Below are 21,253 nucleotides of genomic sequence, written 5' to 3'. Positions count from 1 at the left end.
AAAATAATCTTAGCATTCACAGCGCAAATTAATTTATTTTACGCAGTGGAGAAAGTGACAGCGCAAGAAAGAAAGTGCGTCTAAATTCACCTATTCTTCTCAGTTGAACTACTCGCGAAGTAGCCTACTCATCACACAGACATTACAAGTATCACATGAAAGAGCTTTTTCTCAGCTTTTAAACGATGTTAGCCGCGAATTGCTGTGGTGAACGGTTCGCGAGAAACGTAAATAATATAATTAAATTTAATCATAAATTCTACTGAATGTTTTAGTCCATCTCCTCGGTGCAATACTTCACGAACCTTTCGTTTAACACACGACAAACCATATATCAGAATAAACAGCAGACCTTACCGAACATAAAGGTGTAAAGCAGTCCCTTGTACAGTTAGCCGTTCTAGAGTAATCCACTTTTGAATTGGCAGTAGGCCTACATTTCGACATGCATGGATGTCTCCAAATTTGGGATTTAAGTTTTACAATGTGTTTAAATTGTTCCACATGATTTCATAAGGGGCCAAATACAAAATAAATGTTACAAATATCGCCTATATATCGGTAAATCAGAGGACAGCTGACTTTGTGAAAGTAGATCACAAAATGCTAAGCATGCATCTAGGCTATTTGAGTTTCTTAAAGCTGAACTGTGCTTAAATTGTTCAATACATGATTTCATAACAGGCCAAATATAAAATAAATGTTAAATATAGCCTAGATATCTGTAAATATTAGATGTTCAGATGATTTGCAGTTCTATATAATATGTCATGTTTCATGTTTTTGTAATGTTTCATACAGTGATGCAGGTCTACTGCAGTGAATAGGCTATACAACTTTGATATTTTTTATAGCCTATGTGGCCTTTGTGCCCTCCACCAAATATGCCCAACTGAAGGCCAAGTGGCCTTGCCCCCAGAATGGTGAAATTCCAAGCCTGGTCTCACTCATTGGATCCAAATAACAGTAATAGCAACCTCCAAGTCATGGTAGGGTAAGTTAAGCGATAAGCACATAGCCAATTAAACATGAAAAACTGAACGGGACACTTTTTGAAACTATTTCAGCTTGTGTAGGCCTATCAGTGCTTTCTGAACATATTGAACACACTTTTAAAAATACCGTGATAATACCGAAAACCGTGATAATTTTGGTCACTATAACCGTGAGGTTAAATTTTCATACCGTTACATCCCTACTGTTAGTGTATGTCCGCAGTGACATAAGTCTTTAATCACAAGTCCTAAGCTGTGTGATGGGTGTATCTGATATAGGACTGTGCATCTACATGACAGAGAGAGAGAGAGAGAGAGAGAGAGAGAGAGAGAGAGAGAGAGAGAGAGAGAGAGAGCAGGATGAGAGGTGCCAACAAACGGAGGAGAGAACAGGTGGTGAAACAGGATCATGATGGGAGAGAGGGATGAGGAGGGCTGGAATGAAAGAAGGATAGAATGACCAGCAAAACAGACCGATAGAATGCATAGAGAAGAACACAGCATCAGTAAGGGTAAACACATTGCGTCAGGAATTAACATCAGGCAAGGCTGTCTCTAAACTGGAAGATGATCACTTCAGACCACTGAAAGGTCACTTCTTCGGCGGCCTGACTCAGTGCCTCTGGCGAAACGATAACGATAACAGTCAGAGAGAGAGAGAGATAGAGGGAGAGAGAGAGAGAGAGAGATAGAGAGAGAGAGAGAGAGAGAGATAGAGAGAGAGAGAGTGACAGATGGTGAAGAGAGAAGAGAAGAGACTGTGGAGAAAAGGAGGGAGGAAGAGGTGGAGAGAGATCTGGGATGACAAAGAGTGGAAAAGAGAGGAGAGAAAAAAGGAGGGGAGGAAGAGCGATAGCGACAGAGGAAGAGAGAGAGAGAGAGAGAGAGAGGGAAGAGAGAGAAAGTGAGAGAGGAGAAGAGACTGTCTCATTAACAAGCGCCTTCAACAGAGAACGCAGAGGCAATGTGTGTGTGTGCGTGTGCGTGTGCGCGTGTGTGTGTGTATGTGTGTGTGTGTGTGTGTGTGTGTGTGTGTGTGTGTGTGTGTGTGTGTGTGCGTGTGTGCATAGTGTGCGTGTGTGTGAATGAGTAAGAGAGAGAGAGAGAGAGTACCCTAGGATGTTATTTTCATGACAAAAACACACACCGCTTCTGACAACATTCACCCCTTCAAGAGGAGTCTGACTGTTTGTGTGTGTGTGCATATGTGTGTGTGTTCCTGTGTGTATGTGAGAGAGAGCCTGAGAGATGCCTCACCAGAAGGCCTGTGCCACTTCATTTCCAGAACAGCACTCCCCCCCTCTCTCACACCCACACACACACACACCCCTCTCTCTCTCTCACACACACACACACACACACACACAGACACACACACCCCTCTCTCTCTCTCACACACACACACACACACACACACACACACACAGACACACACACACAGACACACACACCCCTCTCTCTCTCTCACACACACACACATACACACACACACACACACACACACACACACACACACACACATACTGTACACACAGACACGCACACTCCTAGGGACCGCAATGTCGCTTACCCTGCAGGGCAGGAAACTGATTCTGTACCTGAGAACACGTCCAGGCCCTCCACACTGGAATCTCCGTCCGCCTTCTGATTACACCATTTCAGCCCCATTTTTCCACGATGTTGTCGACATTTCCAGTGTCGTGCCCGATTTTGAAAGGTCGGGAACGACACCGACACCGAACGCGCCTTGTAATGTGGCATATTCAACGACCAGCGATTTATTGTCTGCACCGTTCCGCGACTCCACGACCCCAAAGGAGGAAGAGTCTTGTAATGTGACGTATTCAACGACCAGTGATTTATTCAGCAATTTATTGTCTGTGACGTTCCACAACTCCAAGACCAAAACGTCTAGCATGTCAGAATGTTTGGGGAATCTCCTACGACTACCGTGTTGGCATTTATAAGTATAAGTAAGTATATACTCTTTTGATCCCGTGAGGGAAATTTGGTCTCTGCATTTAACCCAATCGGTGAATTAGTGAAACACACTCAGCACACAGTGAACACAGTGAGCACACAGTGAGGTGAAGCACACACTAACACGCCTGGTTCAACGGCGGCGCTCGGGGAGCAGTGAGGGGTTAGGTGCCTTGCTCAAGGGCACTTCAGCCGTTCCTACTGGTGGTCAGGGTTCGAACCGACAACCCTCCTGTTACAAGTCCAAAGCGCTAACCAGTAGACCATGGCTGCTCCAAGTGGAAGCCCTTCTAAAGTGGTCCATGTGACGACATGCCACGAGTACGACAGGCTACATGATCTTGCAGTGCGGCCAATCGCCCCCGACCAAGAATTCGTGGTTCTCTGATCGCCAAGACCATCGTGGAAGACAAAAAAAAATTGTGTACAGGCAGTGACAGGGGGACCAGGAGAGGCCGCGCGTACACGGCACTAGGGGTGAACGATTTTGGAAAAAAATCTAATTGCGATTTTTTTCACCAATATTGCGATTGCATTGCGATATGCGATTATTTTTAAGCTCTTTATCTTCTGTCTTATTCAACAAAGACAATAAATCGTTCAGCCCTACACGGCACCATGAAACACAGCGCTAACTCACTCACCATGCTATGAGAAAAAGGACAACACAGTACATGACTAAACGGATAGCAGAGGGAGAACGCAGATGGGGAGGATTGATTGATTGATTTGATTGATTGATTGACAAGAGAGAGTCGAATGGCTGACAGCTTGTCAATGCGTGCCAGAACGTTTCAACGGGCACAGCAGCAGAATCCTTCACACACTCGCTCAAAGACACACAAAGACACACACACACACACACACACACACACACACACACAGACAAACACACACACACACACACACACAACATGGTGGTGGCATTTCCAGCTCAATGCTGTGTCACAGTATATGCACAACATCACAACATATGCAGACCCACATGCATTGATGAACAGACACCAAACACATCATGTGTGCATACAGTACATATAAAAATTCTTGCGAACCACTCAACGGACCGTACCCTACGTACCTTACACACACACACACACACACACACACACACACACACACACACACACACACACACACACAAGCACTCCCTGGGAGCTTAACGAGAAGCCCACGCCCGGTCCCGCACCAATTAAAGCTCGATGAAAGCGCCTGAATAATTGACGAGGCATTGGCGGGCTAACCTGCCTCCAGCTCGCGGCGTTTAATTACCGCCCCTCTCATCCCTCCCCGAGTGCCCCGCCGGTCATCTCTCTTCCCCAACAGAGCAACAGAGAGAGAGAGAGAGAGAGAGAGAGAGGAGGAGTGTCAGTGTTATTGACTGAGCCTGTTTATCATCTTAACAAGGGACCGGTCCTTAGATCTCCGACTAAGATGAGGTGGGAGAAGCTGTGGCCAACGAACACCGACTGAGCATTAGAGAGAGAGAGACCAAAGGAGGTTTTCACATGCATCTGTGACGACTCGTGTTCTAAGTAATGTTAAAAACATGTGCTATGCTAATGAGATACTATCTGACAAGAGGCCACACAGCTGCCGGGAATTACAGCGATGAAACCCAACACGGAACGTGAGACGTCACATTGGTCATCGTAAATATTTTCTGGGAAAACACCCACATGAGGTCTGCATTACGTCAGGTCAAGTCCACATCAGTGAGGTCAACGGTGATGTCAACCCTGCAACGTTATGTGTTTGAGCCAACCCTGAGGGAATAGACGAGTGATATAATGACAGACGTGTTGCCATGTCCTTCGAGAAGCTTGGGGAGAGAGAGAGAGCTGCTGCTGCTGAGATCCTATGCATTTTCCTTCCATTCTTGTAGAGGAAAGACAATCTGCTGGTTCTTCTGTTTCGTGATCTTGTATTTTCGCCAAACTGCTTCCGAATCAATCCCTTGTCATATGTTGGCCTCGGCCCTGAAGAGGATGTTTTAAATTGTCACTGCTACCAAAGACTCCGTTGTCCACACCCAGCCTTAATCATTTGGACTCTAGCTGCTCTACTGTCTTAGCACACGTCAAGTCAACACAGTTGCTACTAAACATCTAACACTCCAGAGTACTAACTAACAGCCAACCACAGCAGTAATTTGGGATTCTAGCTACTCTCATGTCTTAACACTCTGACCACAGCACCAACACAGAACCTCTCTCTCTCTCTCCCTCTCTCTCCCTCTCTCTCCATCCCTCTCCCTCTTTCCATCCCTCTCTCTCTCTCTCTCATGATAAACTGCTCTGCCCTTGGCTGACTTTGAGGGAGTGTAGCGTGCCTTGCGGCTCCATGCTGGCAGTGTTGTGGGTTCGCTGGTGTGTGTGTGGGGCTGATGTGGAGGCTGCTTGTGGGTCCCTTTAGACCTCTCCTTCGGGCCAGTGGAGGGAAGAGAAGGGGATTGGTGTAAATCTCTCTCTCTCTCTCTCTCTCTCTCTCTCTCTCTCTCTCTCTCTCTCTTCTGAATGTAGGAAAGCAGTCAGGCTACAAATGCCTATGTAAAATGTTCCCACAATCTCGTGTGTGTGTGTGTGTGTGCGCGCTTGTGTGTGTGTGTGTGTTATAGACATGACATTTTTACATAAGCTTTCTCCCCTACTTCCAAAGCTGCCACAGGGCCCTAAATAACCGAAATAAATTAGCGTCTATTATCATGTCCTGTTCTCTCTCTTCCCCAACCTCCCTCTCTCTCCCTCCCTCCATCTCTCTCTCTCTCCATCCCTCTCTCCCTCTCTCTCTCCATCCCTCTCTCCCTCCCTCCATCCCTCTCTCTCTCTCCCTCCCTCCATCCCTCTCTCTCTCCATCCCTCTCTCCCTCCCTCCCTCCATCCCTCTCTCCCTCCCTCTCTCCCTCTCTCTCTCCCCTTCTGTTTGTCTCTGTGTAGTGAGAGGCCATCTGAGGGAGAGGAGACCCTGAGGCCAGAGGACCAGCTCTCCAGAGTTCCGCTGGGCCGGCCTTTAAATACCAGCCTCTCTTCCTCTCTCTGACACACAGACACACACGAACACACACACGGACACACACACAGACACACACACGAACACACACACGGACACACACACAGACACACACACACACACACACACGGACACACACAGACACACACACGGATACACACAGACACACAGACACACAGACACACACACACACAATTCCACTGGACTAGTACTGGACAGCAGCAGTAGCTTCATAAACTGGAATATTGTCAGTTTTACTTTCTCCTCTATGGCAGTAAACTAAATATAATTTGGCAAGTGGATAAAAGTAGGCATGTAGGCAAGTAGGCAAGATTTGAGAAACACTGATTAACCATTATTATATTTCACCATTTACATTTTCGAGAAAATAATAGACAGGTTAATCGACTATGAAAGCAAAATGTTGCAGCACTAATCACTGCACAGTAGGCTGTGAGACCAGTGGTAGCATTGGTCTCATGATTTTGTAATTCGCGCCAGCACTCGAAAGAAACGTCGTTGAAACATGTTAACTCCCTTGCTTAGGGTTCTCGGTGTAATTACCTGCGTTGTTTAGATGACATACGCTCACTCGGGTAATACCCGTGCCTAGTACCAGGGGACTAGTAGTGTCACACACAGGTAAATAACCCCGACAGCCCACTCGTTGACACCCAATAAACGTCTGAAGTACAGAGCACAGAAAACAGCTTCTGTGATGGCCTGACCTGGTCCCATAGCTAGACTAGAAGAACAGGATGCTAACTAGAGCCCGACCGATAAAGGATTTTGAAGGCCGATACCGATACAAATATTTGTTGATTAAAAAATCCGATATTCATATATATCGGCCGATATATATATATATTTTTTCAGAAACACGCAACAAAACATTAACAGATTTCCCTAACATTAGTTATTTGTAGTTATTTATGAGTATTGACTAAAATAATATGATAATGCATTTTAAAAACAAACTTGTTTATTTTTAAATAATATTGTCACGGTGGAACATCGAAATATATTAAAGTTCTGATAAATAAAATGTATAAAAATAGAAACTTAAGATATGAAACTTAGTCTTTTGAACAAAAACACAATAACAACAACAACCAAATCAAAGTTACCAGTATTAAAAGACTTGGTAAGCTTCATAAATATAACTTTGAACTAAGACTTAATAATTACAAAAATAATGATGACATTATTACTATCATCATCATTTGTATTATCATTAAACAAGATAAAGGTCACTCCTAAATGTTTGAGTGTGCGTGTGTAATAATTAGTCCCTATTGCCTTATAAGCTACCTTATAATTACAATGTCAGCTTGCTTATCCCTTTACCTGCACTTTTAAAATTATTTCCATCAAGCTACATCAAACCATTTTCAATCATCAGTTGCTGCCTGCCTTCTAAAACCTACTATTTAGTGATCTAAATCCATTATGTAACTTGTTAATGCTGCGGCTGAACGACAGTCTGAAACGCACACTTGGCGTCATTGGATTTCACACGTGTAAAAAGCTAACTTTTATGCACAAGCTACGTTTTGCACAAGCTACGTTTGATACTTTTTCTCTGTCTAAATGTTCACTCCTCGCACGTCTAAACTTACATTTTACAATGCAGGGACTGTAACTACAGATATACTAGTTATAAATACAGTAATCATTACTTTATTTAGGCAGAATAAGTTCGTTGTGGTTTCCAAGCTCATTAATGTTAACGTTAGCGGTCTTCCACTGATATTCATGGCATTAGCTAGCTGTGGTTAGCTAGTCTATGATGAGCCATAATTATGACCGCCGCTAGCGAAGCTAGCGAAGCGGTCATATAGGGATTGTCAAAGTTTTTTTTTTTTTTTTTTTTTTTTTTTTTTTTTTTTTTTTTTTCCCGTCATCTACTTCCTGAAATTTTGGTCAACGATACCCGGGGCACCGAAACACCGGGGCACATGAAATTTGGTGGGTATGTAGCCCCACTAGACTTTTACGGAAAAATTTCGTTTGGTCCCCGGGGGCCACTCCCCCTCCGCGCTGGGCCCCCCGAAACCCAAAAAATGCCGTTTTTCCTAAATAACTACCTGAACCGTGGCACCGAGGATGAAGAAATTTTTATGGTATGTTGGTCTCAAGGGCCCACATCAACCTAGCCCATAATCACTCATTTGTAATTTGCACCCCCCCGGTAAAAAATGAAAATGCAATATCATTCTGCTTTAATCGCCCCTCTCTTCAGTAAAGACGTTCAGAACTGCACCAAATTTTATGTGTATGATTAACCTGACATTCTCTGGGGGTATGCCAAGTTTCGTAGAATTTCATCCATGGGGGGGTCTAAAAAATTAAGTTATGTGTACATTTAGTGACTGTACACTCATTGGCCTGTAGATGGTGGTGCACACATATACACATGCACACACACACACAGGCACCCATATACTATCGGTATTAGAACGGCCGATACATAATTACAAATTCAGTAGGATTAAAAGAAAGCCAAAATAAATATTCATCATCATCATCATCATGGCTTGATTTCCAGTATTGGCGATAAGTAGTCGTTTGTCCACTAGATGGCGCATCGTTGCAGTGAGACATAATTTTGTTGGAAGTTAATCTAAAGTGGGTTGGAAAGGCTTCCTACAAGGACAAGACTGTAGGCTACAGTAGTTTACCGCAGAGAACGTCTAAGGGTAGGATGATTTCTGCATGACATGTAATTCCCATTTCCTCTTGAAGCCGAAATAAATCTGAGAATGTTTATCGGACATGCTTGTTTTTTACTGCAGGTAGGCTACGTTAATCCTATTAATAGCAGAACGTAGGTAAAATAATGTTACCGTTAGCATGGTTGAGTGATGGAGGCCAATTTGATTATTGATGTATTTGTAGAAAACCATAAATGCGTTTATAGGCTACCAAGCAAATCGATAACAGCACTAATTGTATCTTTCGACTGTCATCTCATTTGCTTATGACCATAACCTAGGCTACTAACAGGAGCTAAGTGAGTTAGCCACAACACGTTCGCTACGTGATGTTTTTTTAATGGAAAATATATAGGCTACCTGAAAGATAACCTGTCTATGATGCATCCTAAACACCGGGCTGGGACATTTCTGCTCAAGGTCTCAAAAAGCATCTGAGTCAACGTTCATTCCCAAACACCCATATAGGCTACTTCAATCCTCTATTTTCAAAGGTGATTCAAGTAAGGAAGAGCATGGCTCAAAGTAAAGTAACTGAAACTACATAAATTCTTCAAAGTGAATAATTTGTGTCAACTCGCCGCAATGTAGATTTATTAACGCACCCGTGATAATCTACATCTCCATTTAAACCAGATGTTTTAGAGCGCACGTTGAGATGTATTCAGGGCAGGGCTGTACCTACACATATTTGTTGCACGTGCTACAAAAATCATTCTTTGCGATGGATGATTTAGTACCAACGTTACACCGGTCAGATACAGTTTTGCCTATGGCTATTCCATGAGACTGAGGCGCTTTTTGTTTGTTCGAAGTGCGTGTTTAGGGTGTGAGAGGGGAGTCGATGTGCTTTGATTCCAGCTTGGTAGTTGTAGTCTATGCGATTAAAAAACACGTGTGTGTGAAGTATCCAAACAATGATAACGCTTTCATTGTGGCTGCTTTAGCCACAGACCTTGAGCTACTGTACAGTGGGTTGGGTTCCATTTAGAAGTGTCCACTTCATTCGCCCTTTCCGTGATGCACACAGCTACGTAAAATGTATTACTACTGATATGCAAAACTATTAACTTTTCGCCAAGAGGTGGCAGCTTGATACTGTAAGGTGTAAGCCATTGGTTCCAAAGGAGATTTTATTTGGGTCGCCAGCATAGCCTAGTGACAATTTGTGTTGTGTAATAGGCCTAGCATAGGGCCTACCTTATATAGCTTATTAACAGTCACGGTTTTGTCATAACTCCCTCTATGCATTTTTGCATTTAGAATAGGTCTAAAACCGGGGGGCGAACACGTCGCAGGGGGGGGGGGGGGGGGCGCCAATGCGTGGATATCTCAATCGCAAAATTAAACAATATTTCTATCGGGCGCCTACCATGGACTAGGCTGGGTGTAAATCAAAAGATTGCGTCAAAAGATTGAGCTTAACCATGGACCTCATAGTTGCAAAATGCAAGGGAACATGAATCAGCATATTATTTGCACAAACAATAACGGACAGTACCTCTTCAACTTTGCCCGTTAAAATGTGTATGAACAGTCTCGCAACGCATTTCATGAAGGCCCTTTTGGACATGTCAGTTATTTGCACCACTGGGTAAAACGGCATTTTGTTTTAGACTACTGGTATTTAATTTGTGCATTGACAATAAAGCTGAATATAATTTGAACTAGATGGCTAAACTTATGCATATGTAGAAGAAGAAACATTCACAAAAATCCAAGACATGACCTCTCTTCTTGATAGCTGTTGAAAACTGCATGGAACTGACAGGGATTGTTTTGTTTAATAATAAATAAATAAATACATTATGCTGCTACCTTCTGCTTTTCCCAAATACAATGTAGCCTACAGGTGTACCTTTCATCAGTCCAGTTGCAATGGATGGACTGTGATGAACTGCCCTACTTGTGATTGTTTAGAGATTTTAAAGGTTTTATAACAATGCTACAATTTTTTTGGCCCAGAAACAAATCTATTCGCCTTTGCAGTGCCAGTAGGCTACTTTGTGTGCGGAATGTGTGCAAACACACATTCCAAACAATCATACACAAAAGTTTCAAGAGTGGGGGATGGAGTAGAAGATGGAGACAAATTCATTAATATGATTTATTTTCGCGGAATGGATGTACAGGACAGAGCGGCGGTCATATTTTGTACCGCTATGCGGTACATCTAGTTTAGCAATGGATAACGTCATACTGCAAATTGTAAAACATACGCTTTCAAAATAACAGGCCGGGGAGAGATGATACGTCTCACTGCTATAACTGTCACGCTATTAAAGAAATACATCTTCAGTCACATTGTCAAAAGTTAAAAGGACAGACAGTCAACTACACTGTAACAACGTAACGTAATTACTAGCTAATTCCGCTTCACTCTCGACTTATTTAACAGCAGCAAAACTGGACATTGTTTTCACGAATTTTGTCATGCTTATTTGAGTTAAGAGAACTGATGGGGATGTTCTTTTAATTGTTATTCAAGCAAAGTCTCATGACCAAATCACCATGAACACACTTCATGATCTCACTCGCGGATAACTGGTTCTCTCCCGACTCTGGCTGGATCATCAGGTTGCAGGATGTGTGGCGCGTTATACACGAGTGTTGCCAGCAGGTACGGTGTAGAGTGCCCTCTGGTGGACAAACTATACAACGCCAACACTCATGACATGGTTGAAGGGTGTTTCGTCCGTTTTTATTTTATTATATATAGGGATTGTCAACGTTTTTTTTTTTTTCCCCGTCATCTACTTCCTGAATTTTTGGTCAACGATACCCGGGACACCGAACCACCGGGGCACATGAAATTTGGTGGGTATGTAGCCCCACTAGACTTTTACGGAAAAATGTCGTTTCGTCCCCGGGGGCCACTCCACCCCCGTGCTGGGTCCCCCGAACCGCAAAAAAAGCAGTTTTTCCTAAATAACTACCTGAACCATGGCACTGAGGATGAAGAATATTTTATGGTATGTTGGTCTCAAGGGCCCACATCAACCTGGCCCATAATCACTCTTTTGTGATTTGCTCCCCCCCGGTAAAAAATGAAAATGCAATATTATTCTGCTTTAATCGCCCCTATCTTCAGTTAAGATGTTCAGAACTGCATCAAATTTTATGTGTATGATTGACCTGGCATTCTCTGAGGGTATGCCAAGTTTCATAGAATTTCATCCATGGGGGGGTCTAAAAAAATTAGGTTATGTGTACATTTAGTGACTGTACACTCATTGGCCTGTAGATGGCGGTGCACACATATACACATGCACACACACACAGGCACCCACATACTATCGGTATTAGAACGGCCGATACATAATTACAAATTCAGTAGGATTAAAAGAAAGCCATAATAAATATTCATCACCATCATCATGGCTGCATTTCCAGTATTGGCGATAAGTAGTCGTTTGTCCACTAGATGGCGCATCGTTGCAGTGAGACGTAATTTTGTTGGAAGTTAAAAGTGGGTTGTAAATAACCATGGACGCTTCCTACAAGGACTGTAATTTACCGCAGAGAACGTCTAATAAGGATAGGACGATGTTCACATGAAATCCCATTTCTTCTTGAAGCCGACATAAATCTGAGGATGTTTATTGGACATGCTTGGTTTTTACTGCACGTACGTTAATCTTATAATATCAATAAGGACCTAGGTAATGTTACCGTTAGCGTTGGTTGAGTGATGGAGGCCAATTTGATTGATTGCATTTGTAGAAAACTAGAAATGCGGATATACCAAGCAAATTGATAGCAGCACTGTAATTGTATCTTTCGACTGTCATTTGTTGCACGTGCTACAAAAATCATTCTGTGCAATGGAAGATTTACCAACGTTGCTGATACAGTTTTGCCTATACATGCGTGAGACTAAGACGCCTGTTTATTTCGTTTTAAGTGCGTGCAGGGTGTGTGAGAGGGAAATCGATGTGCTTTGATTCCAGCTTGGTAGTTGTAGTCTGTGAAATTAAAAAGCACGTGTGTGAAGTATCCAAACAATGACACCTTCATTTCATTATGGTTGCTTTAGCAACACACCTTAAGCTACTGTGTAGTGGGTCCCATTTAGAAGTGCCTACTTCATTCGCGCTTTCCTTAACTTTTCGCCACAATATGGCAGTCCGCTTGATACTGTAAGGCGTAAGGCGTAATCTTTCCAAAGGAGATTTTATTTGTGTCGCCAGCATAGCCTATTGACAATTTATGTTGTAAATAGGCCTACCTTATAAGCCTACCTGTAGCTTAGGGAAGCTAACAGCTTTCTATTAGGATCTAGTTTGTTAGTTACAGTTTTGTCATAACTCCCTGATGCATTTTTGCATCTCAATCGGAAAATTAAACAATATCGGGTGCCATGGACTAGGCTGGGGTGAACCCAGCCTGATCTGACCGCTATTTATTTTTTTATTTCTTAAAAGACTGAGCTTGGTCTGGTGAAAGCCAGACTAGCCATGGACCTCAGTTACACAATGCAAGGGAACATGAATCAGCCTATATTTGCACGAACAATAACGGACAACAGTTCTTCAACTTTGGCCCGTTAAAATGTGTATGATAGTCTAGCGACGCATTTCATCAAGGCCCATTTGGACATGTCAGTTATTTGCACCACTGGTTACATGTAAAACAGCATTTCGTTTCAGACTACTGTTACTTAATTTGTGCATTAACAATAACGTTTCAGACTACTGTTACTTAATTTGTGCATTGACAATGAAGTATTACATGAACTAAAGATGACTAAAATCTTATGTAGAAGAAGAAACATTCACAAAAAATCCATCCATCCAAAAATGACCTTTGTTTTTGAAAGCTGTTGAAAACGGCATGGAACTGACAGAGATGTTTTTGTTCATAAACAAACAAACAAACAAACAAACAAATAAATACATAAATAACATTATGCTGATACCTTTTGCTTTTCCCAAATACAATGTAGCCTACAGGTGTAAATGACCTTTCATCAATCAGTTGCAATGGATGAACTGTGATGAACTGCCCTACTTGTGATTGTTTAGAGATTTTAAAGGTTTTATAACAATGCTACATCTTCTTTGGCTATTCCACAATCTATTCAACTTTTCAGCACCAGTAGGCTACTTTCTGTGCAGCCGCACACACACACTCAGGCATGCCAAACAAGCATACACAAAAGTTTCAAGAGTGGGAGATGGAGTAAAATATGGAGACAAATTGAAGTGTGATTTCTTTTCGCGGAACGGATGTACAGGACTGAGCGGCGGTCATATTTTGTACCGCTATGCGGTACATATAGTTTTTAAAATATTCATTTATCGGCCATTATAAATGCCGATACCGATAGTTTGGAAAATGCTTAATATCGGTCGATAATATCGGCCCGCCGATAAATCGGTCGGGCTCTAATGCTAACTAAATACACACCAAGGTTAGCATTAGCAACTAGAAAGTCGTTGTGGATTAAAAAAAAAGCCTCCCCTCGATAAGCCGCCTACTTAACCTTAAACTTAGCCGTAGCCTTGAAACCAAACTAATGAGTTTGATTCCCCTGGGACTCGAAGCTGGCACAATGTGCTTAAGTTACAGCAGCACAATGAGTTCATTTGGGTACAAAAAACAGCAACATGAAGAGCAAACTATCAGAGGAAAAGAAGAACAGGCAAGAAAGAGGTGAGACGGAGGCCCCCATACACACACATACTGGTAATACATAATTATCACTGGGGATGGGAAAGAAAGAGAGAGAGAGCGAGAGAGAGAGAGAGAGAGAGTGTGAGAGAGAGAGAGAGAGGCTCTTCCCCAATCATTACACCCAAGCCTGCAAGGCCACATCTGGGCAGCGATGATTAATCTTCTCCCCTGTGCATCACCCTGAAGGTCCCTCAGGTGGCAACGTGACACGCAGGTTACTTTAATAAGACGAAGGGTGAGGGGAGATACAGGGAGAATGGAATAGACAAGAGAACATATCGAGAGAGAGAGAGAGAGAGAGAGAGAGAGAGAGAGAGAGAGAGAGAGAAGGGAGAGAGGAAAGAGAGAGAGACCAAAAAGAGAGAGAGAAAGGGAGAGAGAGAGAAAGAGAGAGAGAGAGAGAAAAGAGAGACACAGAGAAAAGCATTAGGAATCAGTGGCGCCACAGGGCAACAACACAGCAGACAGCACAAGGCACAACGGGGTTGAGAGGAGCATCAAGTGCTGCTCTTTAATAAGGCTCTATTAACCCTTAAAGGTGTAGGTTTTTGAACATTCTAAGTTCCGCAACAATTGAAGGTTCTAAAATTCTATGTTGAATTCAATGAACCCAGATATTCTTTAGAACGTTCATTTCTCAACATTCCCATCACACCGGTGTGACGGTACTCCTTTAAGGGTTAAGGCTTCTACATACCTGACGCACCCGACCAGTAGCGCGACAATGTGACGTCAAAATGACGTAGATCTCTCTGGCGCGCCAGGGTTTTGGCCGTGTAGCACACGGTAGCGCACCACTCATTTTTTTTCAGACGAGCGCGACAAGGCGGAAACAGGAAGATGGACTAGTTCGAGGGCAAGCGAGAGTTGCAGCAAAGATAATGAATGCGTGGCAAGATGGGTCGTCCTAGTTCATGTCTATGAGGGCAAAGTGGAGTTCAGTCAGAGACGGGCTCTGGTTCAGTTCCCGCCTGCACAGGGGCGTGTCACTGACGTATGACTTACGTTTGAACGCCTCGGTTCCACGCCAGACAAGCCGGAGTACAAAATAAACTTGGTGTACACCTTCATTAATGTTGATTTTCTCCCGACTGGAGGGTCATACTATCACGACATTCTACTGAAATAGGGAGGAGGGTTTGGATACCGTGTCCGAAATGTGCATCCATTGCTCAGAAAAATAAGGCTTTGACAAATTCTGGGATATTCTTGGATTCTGCCATAGACCTCAATGTTAAAAAGAGAGCCCGATCACTGCATAAATGTGCGTCGTGTACTGCTACCCTATTTGCATACATTTCCAGGGACAGGAAATGGCCTCTCATGAAGTATCTTCGTAATCAACCATCTTTGGTTGCAGTGTTTTGTTACAGTCGTGAATTTTTAATAGTTTGCTGGATAAGTTAACAAAGTTACCAGCGAGAGTTGCAACACATGGAATTAAGAGGAAAGAATAGAAACGATTTATTTTCAAACAAAGGATATCTATTAAGGCATGAACAAATTCTCTTTCCACTTCAGGAAATTACACAAACTCAGCCAGCTGCTAGCTAGCTAGCCAGCTAACTAAACTGTTTAAATTATTAAAATTTCCCTCGGGATGACTAAAGTATTTATCTATATATATCCATCTATCTATCTGTCTATCTACCTGTGCGCACACCTTGGAAACTAGATGATAATGATGGTGGTAGTTATGAATAGTAGCAACCAAAGTCTGAAACACCATCATCCCAGAAGCTAGCTACTAGTGTTTCTTACTGCAGCTTCTTCTGCTGTTTAACGTAGTTAGCGTTAATCTTTTCACAACAGCGACACCTCTGTTCAGGAGAATATTGCAACTAGTGTTGCAACCACCACGCGCGAGTATAAATGGTTACGGCGCTTCTGTGACGTCACATTGTCGCGCTACAGGTCGGGTGCGTCGAGTATGTGTCGCACTTTAGATAGTGCCACTAAACCTGGTAGTTGCCATCGCTGTTGCTGTGGCTCAACTAACCGGCCATTACTGATAAACATACCACACGTGCAAGCACACACGCATCCACGCACACACACACACACACAGTCCTTTAAAATGGGTCTATGAGAATAGGTCCTTGAATTGGTTGACTGTAAGCCTATAATTTTGTCCCACACTTCTTCATAACAAAAGCTCTTAAAAAAGTCATCATAGTGAAAGCAATCAGGCTTCGCTTAAGTTTCATCATCAACTGAACACTGATGCTATTCCTTTAATCAACTGAACACTGTTGCCCCTTTACTCAACTGAACACTGTTGCCCCTTTACTCAACTAAACACTCTTCCTTTAGTCAACTGAACACTGTTGCCCCTTTACTCAACTGAACAATGTTGCCCCCTTACTCAACTGAACACTGTTGCTCTTCCTTTACTCAACTGAACACTGTTGCCCCTTTAACCAAATTGAACACTGTTGCCCCCTTACTCAACTGAACACTGTTGCTCTTCCTTTACTCAACTGAACACTGTTGCCCCTTTAACCAAATTGAACACTGTTGCCCCCTTACTCAACTGAACACTGTTGCCCCTTTAACCAAATTGAACACTGTTGCCCCCTTACTCAACTGAACACTGTTGCCCCCTTACTCAACTGAACACTGTTGCCCCTTTACTCAACTGAACACTGTTGCCCCTTTACTCAACTAAACACTCTTCCTTTAGTCAACTGAACACTGTTGCCCCTTTACTCAACTGAACAATGTTGCCCCCTTACTCAACTGAACACTGCTGCTCTTCCTTTACTCAACTGAACACTGTTGCCCCTTTACTCAACCGAACACTGTTGCTCTTCCTTTAATCAACTGAACACTGTTGCCCCTTTACTCAACTGAACACTGTTGCTCTTCCTTTAATCAACTGAACACTGTTGCCCCTTTACTCAACTGAACACTGTTGGTCTTCCTTTACTCAACTGAACACTGTTGCTCTTCCTTTAATCAACTGAACACTGTTGCCCCTTTACTCAACTGAACACTGTTGCTCTTCCTTTAATCAACTGAACACTGTTGCTCTTCCATTAATCAACTGAACACTGTTGCCCCTTTACTCAACTGAACACTGTTGCTCTTCCTTTACTCAACTGAACACTGTTGCTCTTCCTTTAATCAACTGAACACTGTTGCCCCTTTAATCAACTGAACACTGTTGCCCCTTTACTCAACTGAACACTGTTGGTCTTCCTTTACTTAACTGAACACTGTTGGTCATCCTTTAATCAACTGAACACTGTTGCTCTTCCTTTAATCAACTGAACACTGTTGCTCTTCCTTTAATCAACTGAACACTGTTGCTCGTCCTTTAATCAACTGAACACTGTTGCCCCCTTACTCAACTGAACACTGTTGGTCTTCCTTTACTCAACTGAACACTGTTGCCCCCTTACTCAACTGAACACTGTTGGTCTTCCTTTACTCAACTGAACACTGTTGCCCCTTTAATCAACTGAACACTGTTGCCCCTTTAATCAACTGAACACGGTTGCGTCCATCTGTGTTGGTCGGCTACCTCCCTCACAACATTGAAGATGCCGTTATACGACATAGCTGACGCTCCATCGAAAATATATGAGCTGGCTAAAGAAGCCTTCCGTTCTGTGCATTAAACGAGTTGGAGGGCCAGAAACCCTCAACCCTCACAACTGTGCTGGGTCTGTGCCAAGGAGGAGCATGCTGCTGTTAGCCAGCCGAGCAAACAGTGCCGTTCCAAGAGCCACATCTGCAGACACTAAACTACCCCCTGCTGACGATCTAGTCTGCTGTGGGTAACGGTAGCACACAACAACCCCGCTCTCAAAGTTGTCAAGACCGATGGATTCACACGGATAGCCAAAGTGATTGTCCTGAGTGGGTAAAGATAAATCAATTAGCAATAGCTAAATTGCAGTTCCACTGAAAAACAATATAAAAATAAAATATGCGAAATGAAAACACTTGTTTACATCCAGCCTAATAATCCTATGCTATTCTGCATAGCACTCTGAGTAATGGCCAAGCCTAATGTATGAGTGTTGTCTCTCACAGCTCTATCAAAGGGACTGGACGTACTCGTGCCACAAGGGTCGGCCTTGTTGCTCTCGGAGTGCTGCGTTATTATCTACTGCTGAATGATAATGGAAGCATTGTGTGGCTCAAGTGTGTTTTGTCGGGCGAAGAAATAGTTTACATGTGTGTGCTTTTCAAATGAGAGTGCATGAGTGTGTTGTGTGCTTTTGTGTGTCTATAATATTTCAATACACTTGAACGTACCGTGTGGATTAGAGTGTGTGTGTGTGTGTGTGTGTGTGTGTGTGTGTGTGTGTGTGCATACACGTACATCACACATATTAATGATGTAAATGAAGGGATTTGTGATGTCTGGCAAAGCCACAAGGACAGTACAGTATGTCTGCTGCTTTTCATAAACAAAACAGGAGAAGACAAAACAACACAAACGAAAGGTGACAACATGCAGACCTCCTATCAGTAAAGAGGAAATTCTCTCCCATTCACTTCTTTGCATATAACCCTGTAATAAACATCTCCCAGTCCCAACACCTAAGGCTACACGTGTGGGGAGGAAAACAGACACGTCACACGACATTTCTTGGGACGACCTCCTCCTACACACTTGAATTCGCGGTAAAACCCCATAATATGACACCTAATAATTATCGTCATTTAATTAGTAACTCGCCACAGCAACATGGATGAGCCCAATGAAGTTTACATACGCGACCTAAGAGCTGGTTATGCCAATATTAAAGTTGAAGATTCGTCAGACATTTAAACTAACAAAGAAATCCTATTGGCACAGCACAAACGATGTGTTTTGGTCCAACATTTCTGATCAATAAATGCTAGGCCTAGTTGTTCCAAACTGCGGATAAATGTCTGACTTTGGTATTATGTAGGCTATCTCGGTTTCAGAATCTTCTATTACGATTGTCCAAGAATAATAATACAGTTTATCATATCTGCTACCTAAAATCTGTATGGCTCCCAAACAGGCTACTCAACCCCAGTTGAACCCATGCTGGATAGGCTACGCAACGCCATGCTTTCTGGGTTATTGGAGCGCTTAACTAGCTGCACAGACTCAATTCCCCAGGCGACTTCATTGACTGGGCTGCTGCCATACTACTACCACCACAATACTGGACAAAGATTACCATGTTAGAGAAAGTGAATGGCTGGGTTGCTTTACTGCAAAACAAAGTGTATGGTGTTTGTTAAAAAAAATGTGTGTCCAAAACTGTATGAGACCATCATGACCTGTTGAAAATCACTGACCACGAAGAATCGACAGATATGCGTGTATGTAAAAGAGGGCGATGGCATGTTAGGAGAGCGGCACGCGAAATAGGTCAGTCATCGTCGACTCTCCATTTCTCCAGGATTTAAACAATAACTCGTGGTTTACACCACCTCACATGCTAAACAATCGAGACATATTCAGAACATTACGCTATAGCAATATTAACCACTATTACAACCATTGTGGCTACAAGCTAAACAAGCATAGCTTGTTTGTATAGGCTCGGAGGCTAATGCCAAAAAATACAAACTTCGGACGCTAGCGATAGCGTGCATGTAAACAAACATACAAATTCCGATTTTCTGAGTGTATAGAAAACAAGGACGGGTCTTTCCTTAGAGTCGTTAACTAGTAGTTACCCACTTCGTGATATAACTAAACAGTCACGACAAAATCATCATGCAAATTACCAGAGTGACAAGACACCAGTTTTGCCATGTAATGTTAACGTTGAACCGCACATGCACATTGGTTAACGTTAGGTCAGGAAAGACTATTTGCCCGCTTATTCTGTCTTGGCCAAAATCCACATGCACCCTGGAGACAATAGTCTAGATTTAGATTTAAGCAACATGCTGGTACAACAAAGCAGACTAAGGCAACTTGTCCTACCTCGGAACACAGCTCGGAGACGATCGGTCTATTTCCCATGTTGCAAAAAGATTCATAGGCACAGGCATGGGACCCGAACCTCCCGACCCTGAGCACAAACCAGCAGCCCCAGCCGGGGCTCCGGGAGCGGCGGGGACAAGCATCGGGGCTGGTCCACCGCCGCCACCACCTCCGCTGCCTGGATTCAAGAAGGCGGCTCGTACCCCTCCTCTCTCTACAGCCGCCGCCATCATCGCCTCTCAGGGATCGCAGCTCAGGCTGTCTGTTTCTGGACCTCGTTCACCTACCCACTGGTGCCTACAACTGAGCCCAACACGTCCCCCCCTCTTGTAGAAACATCACTGATAGAGGAACAGGGATTCGCCACGGCTAAAGGCGGAGCCTACGGTTAAGGCATAACATGGAGAAAGGTTCGACCGTTACACGCTAGGGGCGCAATTCAAACGCCCAGTGAGTTCAGTTCTGATAAACAATCCCGTGCGACAAGACTGTGAACCCGTTTTCTATGGTTTTCCGCACTTTCCCAACGTTTCAGTCGTGACCTAGGCCTATATAAGGTTCTGCGCTGGGCAGTTGTTGCTCAACATTCGTTTGGGTATATTTTTTGGCAGGACAATAGTCAGGATCACTTTAGGCTACTTTTGACCTACCCATTCTGATTTCTGCCAATTATGTTGTATTATATCGCCCTCGTGTGGCTTGTATTTGTTTTACAGAAAATATTTGGGAATTCCGAAAACACCAGAAGAGACTGAAGAAAATATGCAACAGTAGGCCTATCTTGAGTCCTCATTATGCACAACCCAGCAAAGACTGATGGTCTAATTCCCATGTTGCAAAAACACTGGACACTGGAAAAAACGTGATGCAAATTAGAGAATATATTGGGCAATTCCATGCAAAGGTCATCCTTACCATGGAAAAAAAAAGTTGAGCATATGCAAATAGAACTGTTG

At 43.2% G+C, this 21,253-nt stretch overlaps 1 protein-coding gene across 2 annotated transcripts in view; it reads right to left on the bottom strand.

The window, feature by feature from the left end:
• LOC143127769 (phosphofurin acidic cluster sorting protein 2-like) overlaps positions 1–20,611 on the bottom strand; it is a 97,795-nt gene extending 77,184 nt beyond the window's left edge. For both annotated transcript variants that reach the window (XM_076289467.1, XM_076289476.1), the window contains exon 1: positions 20,298–20,611. In XM_076289467.1, the coding sequence (XP_076145582.1) occupies positions 20,298–20,530 (233 nt within the window). In that variant the 5' untranslated portion in view covers positions 20,531–20,611. The remainder of the gene's footprint in view (positions 1–20,297) is intronic.
• Between the last annotated feature and the right edge of the window lie 642 nt (positions 20,612–21,253).

Source organism: Alosa pseudoharengus, unplaced genomic scaffold (genome assembly GCF_046254945.1).
Source record: "Alosa pseudoharengus isolate Yale_2024_CS ecotype anadromous, Long Island Sound unplaced genomic scaffold, YU_APseudo_1.1 YU_APseudo_1.1_scf_1, whole genome shotgun sequence".
Classification (NCBI taxonomy): Eukaryota; Metazoa; Chordata; class Actinopteri; order Clupeiformes; family Clupeidae; genus Alosa; species Alosa pseudoharengus.
Note: the sequence above shows the minus strand (reverse complement) of the source record. Positions and strands in the feature narration are given on the sequence as shown.